The sequence below is a fragment of the Quercus robur genome, chromosome 4 (assembly GCF_932294415.1).
Source record: "Quercus robur chromosome 4, dhQueRobu3.1, whole genome shotgun sequence".
NCBI classification, from domain to species: Eukaryota; Viridiplantae; Streptophyta; class Magnoliopsida; order Fagales; family Fagaceae; genus Quercus; species Quercus robur.
In genome coordinates, this window is record NC_065537.1 from 48,289,196 (window position 1) to 48,300,237 (window position 11,042).

The 11,042-nt window shown below is 37.7% G+C and overlaps 1 protein-coding gene across 1 annotated transcript; it reads right to left on the reverse strand.

Moving 5' to 3' along the window:
* Window positions 1-3,966: 3,966 nt before the first annotated feature.
* Window positions 3,967-8,985, reverse strand: LOC126722566 (protein NRT1/ PTR FAMILY 5.10-like). The gene is made up of 4 exons (XM_050425716.1): window positions 8,685-8,985; window positions 8,310-8,527; window positions 7,074-7,615; window positions 3,967-4,790 (listed from the first exon to the last, which is right to left on the reverse strand). The coding sequence occupies exons 1-4, from the start codon at window positions 8,800-8,802 to the stop codon at window positions 3,998-4,000; spliced, it is 1,671 nt and encodes a 556-aa protein (XP_050281673.1). The 5' UTR covers window positions 8,803-8,985; the 3' UTR covers window positions 3,967-3,997.
* Between the last annotated feature and the right edge of the window lie 2,057 nt (window positions 8,986-11,042).

Here is an 11,042-nt window from a genome sequence, read left to right on the forward strand (position 1 = left end):
AATAAGAACAAATCATTGAGAGCAAAACATTACTCATTTTAGTGTCACCAATGTTAATCACATTAGCACATTGATGATTAAACGTACACTAGTTCCAAAGCAGAATAGTTTGATCACTACTGATGGAATAGACCATGTCTAATCCTAATAATGCCGAAAATCATCAGTAAGCCACATGATGTGATACTGGTCAAAGACCCTCCGAAAGTCAAGTTAGACAACTTTTCACAACTCTAAAGTGCCAGAGCTAGGGTAAATTATGCGTACCTTAGTTTGTAAAGGTCTTGGGGTTTTTATAGTAGCATAGAGCTGATATTCGCTCCTTGGCTTAGAAGACATTTCCTTGTAGGAGAGATTTTCTTTTATTTGCGTATCTTACGGGATCCTTTCCTTATGGAACTCTCCAAATTGGAGGTAAATCTGTGGTGCAAGATATTTCCTTTTTAAGTTTCTTGAGGATTACTTAAATTGCGTGGAGGTCACATGACCTTGTCACCATCCAAGTTTATCCGTCACCTTGAGGACCATCCTACATCGTGCAGATATCACATGGCCCTATCACCATCTAGATTGTACCCGTCCGTCTTCTTTTTGTCTTGTAGAAAGAATCCGTCCTCATCCATGCACTCCTCCTCACATTCCATCCTGATGTAAAACACGAAGGTACCATCACTTATGTTTGATCCAGTAAAATGAGACCATCCATGTTTATTGAAGCACAACAATAATGGGATTTGAAATGATTATATCACTTTGCCTGAAATGGTGAAAGAGAACTACACCCTTTTATTGGATGTCTGCTATAGGTTGCTTCCCTTCCATCCCCCTAAAAAAAAGGGTTTTGATGCATCCTCACTCTCTCTTTTCTTTTTCATTGTTACAAACCTGCAGTTGACAGAAATGGTTTATGGGTATTGCTCAAAGCTTCTGAAAAGCTCGATGCTTTACCAGGTCAAGCCTCTTTTAACATTTAAAAGAAACCTAAATCTTATTTGTTAAAGCTCATTTTATAATTAACTTTTTCCTTATCTTCTAATTAACCCCGTAAACCACCCTATCTTAAATACTTTGTTACTGTCCAGAAAGTTGCTTCGTCTTCTTTCTGCACAATTTGTTAGATTTCTACAACCTTGCAATTGTGTTGACAATACAAGCTTTAAATTCTTTTACAATTCCAAGCCCTTAAAATTATCATTTATCCCATCCTTAGCAATCAAATTAGATATTATAGAAAATTCCTCGGCTTCATGTGCAATCTTCTTCTTCTTCTCCTTCTTCTTCTTAATGTAGGGAACCTTTTTAAAGAGGAGCCTTTTAAACTCGCCTTCCTATGCAATCTTCTTAACTAAAACATCTAGTTTTAAAAACTTCAATAGTTTCGCCCGTTGAAGCTGTTCACAGAATAATCTAAGTGCCAAAATATCAGCCAATTCATGCTCCATTTTAATCTCAAACCAAGCCTGCCTCCTCGCACCTTTACAAACCTCCTTAGCGACATTTTTACTCGGCATTTTGCTACCTATGAAACTATTATAATCAGCCTTAAATAATAATAATAATAATAATAATTGTTAGCTCTAAAGAGGCTATTTTGTAAAAGCCCTAGCAAACCTTTAATTCACTAACCATGCAAGATACCTTTTCTTCCATGTTAGACCCATCAAGTTAAATGTCATTCAAGTCCCATTGCATACTTGTAGGCAGTATCACTAAATAAGTCCACGCTCTCCTATGTTTGGACAAAGTAGCCAAGGGAACCGTGTGGGTCCAAATACCAAGGAAATGGTAAGTGATCGGCACAAGTAATTTATCGGATATGAGCTAATAGTTTAGAGAATTCTCATCCGCTATTCTATAAAAAATGTCATTTTGACACATCAAAAGTCTACTTTACTATTTTATCACATCATTTCACAACATCCCATTTATCAAATGTTCTATTCTTCAATCCCATACATTAAAATAATATATACATTACATTAAAATATCATTAAAAAAAAACTTCAAACGGTAATATACTACACAGGACCCCCACCACCACTGCCCATAGCACACCACCACCACCACTGCCCATAGTAGCCCACAGCCGACAATCATAACCAAAACCCAAAATCAACAAACCAACCCGCTACCACCGACCATCATAGCTAAAATCCAAAATCAACCAAAACCCAAAATCAGCCCACACCCACAGCCATAACCCACCAACATCAGCGATCACAACCCATGAAAATCAGCCCACCCACCGCCATAACCCACCAGTATCAACCCATGAAACTCAACCCACATCCACCAAAAAAAAAAAAAACCAAGGCGATCTGATCTGAGACTGTGAGATGGACAGTGCTACGTGGTGGACGTCGATCTGCCCATTCGAACCCACCCACCGATCTATCCATCCGAAGCCACCCATTGCCCAACCCACCCATCAAACCACAGCCAAAAAAAAAAAAAAAAAAAAAAAACCAAAACAAAACCACAGATAGAGAGAGATCAGCATGGAAGTGATGTGTTGGCGTTGGTGTCAGCGTGGAATTTGATGCGTCGGCGTCGGTGTCGACATTGGCAACGGCATGGAAGGGAACTAATGGTGAGGAAGAAAATATGAGGGGATGAGAAAATATGACAGAACTGATTAGTGTTTGAGAAAAAAATAGGAGGAAGAGATTGCTAGAGGAATGAGAGAGAAAAGAATAAAAAATTCATTAAAATTATAGCACATCTCTCCGTATGCTTTCATATTTGAGAGCGTACCGTTCATGTGTGCCAAATTTTTTGAGATTTAGAACATCTCATGAGAGATGTTTTTTGGTGTTTGGTGTGCCAGATGCCAAATATTTGGCATTTGGTACACCTGATGAGAATGCTTTTACAATAAAGGAGAACTTGGTTGACAATTAGGTTAAAAGAGCTAACAGACACAAATTGGAACTAATATGAATCAGCTCTTATTATTCTCTTCATCTTGGCTGTGGCCGTGGTATAGGATCATACAATGGATTACACCTCTCTCTCTCTCTCTCTCTCTCTCTCTCTCTCTCTCTCTCTCTCTCTCTCTCTCTCTCTCTCTCTCTCTCTCTCTCTCTCTCTCTCTCTCTCTCTCTCTCTCTCTCTGTATTTTTCTAGATCCCCTTCTTAGGTGGAGGAGGATCCTATTTATACTAGTGATCTCTCCCTTCAGCAGTAGGATTGTGTGGTGGAGATCAAGAGATACTTGTCCCATCAAGTGTCTCTTCCACCTTTTAGGGAGGCAAATGAATTGTTGGGTGAAAAGTATTATTTGGGTAGGTCATTCAGTAATAAACGTAGCCCTTGATAGATGGGTACATCATTTAATGTGAAGGCAACAATTGTTAAATTTAGGCACTATCTATTCTGGTTTGTTGGGTGTATTTCTATTGGATTGTGGCCCTGCCTTAGTTCTTCCATGGTTTGCTTAAGTCGTTTATCATGTACCAAGGTTCTAAATCTCCTTGGCAGGTATTAAACTACAACAAAGACCATCGCTGGACTAGGATCCATGGTCTCACCCTATCATGGTGCTCGGTTAGCCCTCACTATTGGTACATTGGGTCGGGCTCTAACCTTCACCACCTATAGTACTTCACTGCATAGAGTTGCTTGGCGTCAGCAGTGTCAACCGTAAATTGGAGCAACATTTCAGTTCAAAATTATCCACTCTCAAATTCCAAACCAAAATTTGGAGCAACATTTGAGTTCAAAATAGGTTTAGCCTATCCGAACCCATTACAAATGTATCCTCACAAAGCTAGACCCAACTTTAAAAATTCATGACCTTGAAAGTTGAAAGGGAAAGGAACCAAACATATTATGTCTTAGTACATCATCATTTTCTTTCCACCTGTTTCTTTTTTTTTTCTTTTCTCTTTCAATGATTTTCTTCTTTCTTTCATTTTAATTTAAAAAAATAACATAGAGCATTCACATGCCTAAATACAATTTAAATTTACTTACAACAAAGTGACTGAATTTAAATTTAAATTGTACTTTGCCTATTATAAATATAAGATTTTGCAAAATACAAGTAGGTAGTAAATGCAACTGCACTAATTCCCGCAAGTAGCCAATAAAAATAGTCAAGATGTGCCCGATTAAGATTATCAGCAAACCAACCATCTTTGCCGTCCCCACCAGTCACCTCCTCAATGATAGATACAAGAAAGCTACTTAAAAAATTCCCAACCCCCAAAATACTAAGATAGAGGGCAAGACCAACACTTCTTAATTCACTTGGGACCTGATCATAGAAGAATTCTTGTAGCCCAACAATGGTGAAAACATCAGCAATTCCAGACAAAAGATATTGAGGAAGAAGCCACCACACACTCATTGGAATAGTCACATCTGGCATATCAACCAACCCATATTCCTTAGCAGTTTTGAGCCTTTTTATTTCAACTAGAGCTGCAACTACCATGCAAATGACAGATAAAAGCATCCCAGTTCCAATTCTCTGTAGCATTGTGATTCCAAAAGGTTTACTGGTGATAGCTCTTGCTATAGGAACAAAAATACGATCATATACAGGAATGAAAAAAACAATGGCCAAGCCGATAAAGAATTGTAGTGAAGCAGCTGGTATCTCAAAGCCAGGAAAAATTGTTCTATCAAGAGTAGCCCCTTGCTTGGTAAAGAAAGTTGAGGTTTGTGCAAACACAATGGCATAACCTAAGCTTGTAGCCCAAATTGGAACAAGCCTAAGAACGGCCTTTGCTTCTTCAACATCACTGACAGTACATACCTTGCCTTGCAAGGCTTTGTTGAGGAACCTGTCACAATAGTTGATCCAAATCATTCTATAAAAGGAGATTAGATCTAAAAAAGGAATTAAAATTTGTTTTCTTGATCTGACAGAGGAGCAAGACTTGTTCATTAGTTGGGAAACAGGTGGTATGACTATTTTTTAATTAGTAATATATCAAAATTCTGATAGTTTTCTAGAAACCTGTCTATAAGTCCTAAGCTAATTTAGTGGAGCATAGGTAAAATGAATGGTTTACGTGGCAAACTAGCTCTGGCAAATTCGTCAAGTTAATTGTGTTCAAGTTTGACATTGTCAAGTTTCAGTAAGATTGGGTTCAAGTAAACAATGGGTCGGTCGTACTAAATGTGTTGCAAAACCTATAAGCCATAACCCTTATACATTCTTTTTAGTGTCAGATCAATCTAGTTTGACCTGTTTTTTTCACATGCAAAAAATAATAATAATAATAATAATAATAAGTAAAAATGAAACCTGATCAAATTGGCTGTCTTCTTTCAACACAAATAAGTGAACAAATAATAAAACACTCTTAAGTATAAGTTAAAATAATACACAATTTTTTTTTTTTTTTTTTTAATATGAGAGCACACAAAATTTTAAGTTTACATAGTCTATGGTTCACTAAATTGAAGTCTTCAAGGCTCCACTATGTTAAGAAAGAGTCTATAAGTATTCCTGACAAGAAAAGAGCTTAAAATAGAGAAAAAAAAAAAAAGTGAAACTGCGAAAACATTTTTTCACAAGATCAAAGAGCCAAAATAGGCGAAAGTTTTTCCTTTGAAAATAAAAAAAAGTTGACCCAAGTGACTTGTGGATTGAACTGAACAGGTATTTTAGCAAGTCGGATTTGGGTCAACCTAATTTTTTTATGGGTAAAAAGTCATACTAATACCAATATTTTTCTTTCGGGCTTATTAAGTCCAAGTCTAATTTTATTATGTCTAGTCGAAACCCATAAATAAACTTTTGGATTAAATGTGTTTATTATATGTCAGAATAAGGTTTTAATTGTCTTCTCCCAGTATTGTCTCTTCAACAAGTTTGAAAGTTCAAATATGTGTATTAACACCCTTGAACGTTTAGACCCCCAAATTACAACTTAACCAATTCAAGCATTATGTCAAACAACTAGTGTGCGGAAACTTAACATAAGCTATAATATGGAATTGGTAAAAACTATCTATGCCAAATTAAAAACACAACCCACAGCAGTTAATAAAAAGGCAAAGATAAAGAGAAAGGAAGATGCAAATACAAAGACAACACGCGATGTGTTATCGAAGAGGAAACCGAAGCCCTCGACGTAAAACCTCTCCGCCGCCCTCCAAGCGGTAAACAATCCACTAGAAAATATAGTTGGGATACATGGACAGCAATAGACCCTCAAAGCCTAATCTACCCGATGTACCTACGTCCTCCAAGCTTCTTGCTCCAACGAGGTTGTGCCGAACCTTTTTCTTTTCTAACTTATCGGATTCCGCTATAATCCATAGCATCCGCCATCCTTGGCATCTTCCAATGTTTCCCAAAACTCCAAAAGCACTCAACACTCTAAATGGGTGTGGGTAGTGTTTGGATAGAAATCTCCTCTCAATAGGTATGACAATGAGAAAGGGAATGAGAAGAGATTACAAAGATTTCTCTCTAAGAATGAGTAGCTCTCTCTAATTGGGTGGGTGTTTTTAAGAAACCTCTCTTAGGATTTTTCTTTCTGAATGGCCACCCATATTCTGTGGGAATGAGGGGTATTTATACTGGTGTGATAATGGAATGCGAAAAGTCAGTTTTTCCCAAAACAGGGTTGGCTGGCGACTTGACCTCGCAACTTAACTGAGTCGCGAGTTCAAGCCGCGAGCTAGCTAAATGGCCAGTCTGGATTTTTGTCCTGTAGTGCTCCAGCTGGCATGACTGTTCAGCTCCCCTGCATGCTCAACACGTGTGCAACTTTTGGCGGCTTGCAAGCCGCGAGCCTCGCGCGAGTCCTAGCCGCGAGTCTCTACTTCACTGCACTATCTTGAGCATTTCTTCACACTCTCTCACACACTACCCTTACATGATTCCCACCTAAATACAGAGTTTCTAAGTGCTGTATTACAATCAAATTTGTCACGGAATAAAGCCAACACATGGTTGATTAAATTCAACCTTACAAAGTTAACCTCCTAAACCCCTTTATATCATATTTGTATATTTGTACACAAAATTTCCTTTTTTTTTTTTAGGACAAGAAATACCATACTAAAGAGGTAGTAAGTCTTTAAAATAAAACTGAATATTGCTCTCTTACTTGAATTGTTCAGAGTTATGCTGTGGCAGGGTTCTGCAAGCTTCCTCTTCAATAGCTATTTCTGATGGTTTAGGCCGCCAATTCTTAATTGCGGTAACAAACACCTGACCGATTCTCACAAATGGGCTTTTCACCTCTTTGATACCATATCGATAAGTTCTAGTACCAAGCAAGAAGACACCTAAGGCAATGACCATTGCAACACAGGGGATTCCAAATCCTAGACCCCAACTAAGGTTTTCTTGTACATAGGCTAGGATCAACATTGCCATAGAAGTACTTGCACATAGTCCAAAATACCACCAATTGAAGAATGAGCTTTTGGCTCGGCATTCCACCAGATCTTCTCCATCAAACTGGTCAGCTCCAAAAGCTTGAACGCAAGGCTTATGTCCACCTTGCCCAACTGCTACTAGATATAGAGAGATGAAGAATAAATTCACTTGGAGCTCTGAAGAAGCTAATGTAACTTTGTTTTTGCCCACGTAATTAGAGGTACTGATAGAAGGAAGCATAGCTGACAGAGTCAGCAAGCCTAGTCCCTGTGATTAATCCCAATCTAACTCATGGATGGTTAAAAAAATAAAAAAAATAAAAAAAGCGCCTAAGTTTAAAATATAATGTCGAAATATTTAATGTTTAGTTTGGGAAGATATGGTTTTGAAAGCTGATGCTATCCTGTCATAAAACCGTGTGTTGTTTGAAAGACCTTTTGTTTCTATGAAAATGTACTAATAATCTCTAGCAGAGTTCTTGTATGCAAAGGCTTTTGACATTTTTGAGGAAGAGGACTGAGTCAACTTTGGCAATACTCTCCATTTTGTTCCTTTCTTTGGTAAAGTGGGGCAGTTCTTACATGGGTTGGGATTATGTCGAGTGCATCAACTACGCCGGACACATTAGGATGCAGACATATATCCATATCCTAACATGATCGGTGCACTAATGTGGACACAAACCATGTCCTTCTTACATAGCCTTTGTGGAAAAGTCAAGACCAGGACAATGGTTGTCTGAGGTTTGCTACAGGAGTAATTTGGAAAACAAGTGCCTATGCACTTGTGCTGCCTATGAGATCTTTGCAACTTGCTAGTTTTTCTGCTATGAAATTGATATTTGACTTTTCTCCCACATTTCACCTAAAATTTCTCATATTTTCTCTCGTTTATTTTTCATCCTCTCTACTTTCACTCCAATCAAACATAGTCTAGGGGAGGGAGAGAGAGAGATACGCACCAGAATGTAAGTGCAAGAAGCAATAATAATGGTGCGGTAGCGCCCCAGATAAGAATCAGCTACGAATGCTCCTAAAAGAGGAAGCAACGATGCCGTTCCTGACCAAGTGTTGACGTTCTCGGCTGCAGTGGCTGTTGATTGCCCCAGCTGCTCAGTCAAGTACATGACCAGGTTGCAGCTAATCCCATAATATGCAAACCTCTCCGCCACTTCCACACCTAATATATAATAATAATAATAGTATAAACCATCATATTCATACATAATACTATTTTTATGCCCAAAAACACAAAAGGAGATGATCATCACATTTCTTAATTATTTGAGAGATTTTTCACTTTGTTGAATTGATTTGGGTGAGACTTTCTTTCTTACCTATGATGAAACATGCAGACCTCCAACCTCCGGAATTGGATCTGAGGACTCGCTGGCCTTTGTAGTCAACGACGGCATTTGCAACTGTGTCTAATAGCAGTGGCGTTTCAATGGACATTTCTAAAACCACAAGACAAAGTTAACAACCTCACACAACCCCACTTTGAAATTTGAGAGTTTTTTTTTTTTTTTTTTTGGGTAAACGAAATTTGAGAGTTAAGTTGAAAGGGAGAGAGCTAAAGTGTTGCTTCTATCTACTCTTCTTACTCCAACAATCATTGTACTTGGTTGGTCGCTTTGCTGTACAGCAAGTCCTCTTTCAAATAAAAAATAAAAAATAAAAAAAAAATCGCTTTCGCTATTTGTTTTATATTTTGGCTGAATGTGTGTTTATTTATTTTTATTTTTTTGAGGGAAAATATTTTGGCTGAATGTGATTGCTTTAAACAGTTGTCAGGGTTGACTATACTTTATTCTACTACTTCCACGAGAAGCACGCTGAGTTATTTCAATTGAATAATTATCCCATATTAAAAATAAAATAATAAAAAAGTACTGCCCCAAGTTCAGAATTAATGAAAAGTTAATTTTGTGCAGCGATCATGGACAACACCAATTCCTACACTCCGACTAAAATTTGAATGAGGTTCTAAACTACATCGGTATTGGCTGTGGTAAAAAGATGAAATTTCCTGTTCGTGAGAATGAAGCGCAGGATGAGAGAGAGTTTGGCAGTGGGAATGGAGAAGTGAAAATAACTAAATAAGATAAAATTGAAGACTTCAAAAAGTGGCATTGCCAATGAATTGTAGAACTACTGAAAGTCTATGAAGTGATTGAGATGTGCGGTGGAAAATGAAAGAGGTAACCATCAACAGTCAGGCTTCAGCACAGCACCTGACATTATTTTTTTTCCCCCTAATTCTCGTTTAACGAATAACATATATGCATTGTTTTCAAAAAAATAACATATATGCATTTATATAATAAAAGCTAAAAATATTATATTATATAATGTTAGTATGATCTTTATACCTTTATTCACTAAAATTTTAACATTAAATCATGAAAACTCACTTAAAATTATTCATATGCTTGGATATTATTTAGTAAATATAATGGGTTATCATACATTTATATTATTTATTTTATTTTCTCAAAAAAATATTATTTATTTTATATAATTTAAAAATATTAACTAATTTATTTATAACATCATTGGTTCAACCATAGTTGGACCATAAAACCGATAACCAATTATTGATGCCCATTTTGGCAAAAGGGCCAGATGGTGAAAGAAGCCCAATAATACGAAAAGGGGTGAAGAAAGAAAGGTAGCAAAGCAAAAAAACTATTGAGTTCAAATAGCAGGAATAATGGTCCATGAGTCCACAAAATAACAAAGTAGTTCCAAAGAAAGCAAATGGGTCAAGGAAGCCCCAAAGAATGAAAGAGCGAGCCCGTGGGAATCATGAGAAATAAAAAGAAAGCAAGAAACGGGCTGGAGGAGCCCAAAGAAAGGAATTAGTAAATGAGATTAGTTTGAAATACCAATGAACCCAAAGGTAAAGGATGTGATAATTGGACCAGAGAAACCCAAAAGATTTAGCAAAAGTCCATGAAAATGTAAGAAGCAGGAAAGATGAAATGGGCTGAGGATGCCCTAAAGAATGGAATGGGTTGAGGATGCCCAAAGGAATAAAATGGGCCGAGGATGTCCAAAGGAATAAAATGGGTCGGGGAAGCCCAAGATGTTATAGAAACTAACCCAGCATAAATACTAGGCAATGTAGGAAGGAATAACACATAAAACTGGCATGACAGACACTTCAGCCTTCAAGCCCAGAAGTGATACAGTAAGCAAGGGTAAACAACATCATAGCAGGAACAATATAGTGGCATGACAGGAGCACCAGCTAGCACACGAACAGAAGGGATAGAAGTTAGGGGCTGAATTAAAGAAGAGAAAGCCCACACCCAAGCAATGCCAAGCCCAAACAAGATGCAAAGAATGAAGACCTAATGTCTCATCCACGTCACAAGAGTTAAATGAGTAGCAGAACACACGGCAGGACCAGACAAACCTGTAGGCAATGGCAAATGCATGAACGCTAGAAAAGTAATAGACTCACATGGGAGTGGAGCACGCAGAAGGCTCAGGCACCACCTATTTGTACTTAGCCAATATAGGGGAGGTAGGCCATGGGTCAGAGGTAAGAAAGGGTGTGGTTTAGCGATGGGGAGAGGTGATAGCCTATTTTGGGGTTCTTGCTCAAGCTCTTTTGGAAGAAATGTCCTACTGGGATGACATACCACCCAAAAGAGGCAAATATGAGCTGGAATCACTTGGTGCATGCT

Excerpts from the sequence above, each read along its gene's own strand:
- LOC126722566 (XM_050425716.1), bottom strand. The coding sequence starts at position 8,802 with ATGTCCATTGAAACGCCACTGCTATTAGACACAGTTGCAAATGCCGTC. Across the intron at positions 7,616-8,309 it reads CTTCTTGCACTTACATTCTG|GGACTAGGCTTGCTGACTCT; the intron begins GTGCGTATCTCT and ends GATTAATCACAG. Across the intron at positions 4,791-7,073 it reads CATAACTCTGAACAATTCAA|GTTCCTCAACAAAGCCTTGC; the intron begins GTAAGAGAGCAA and ends CTATTGTGACAG.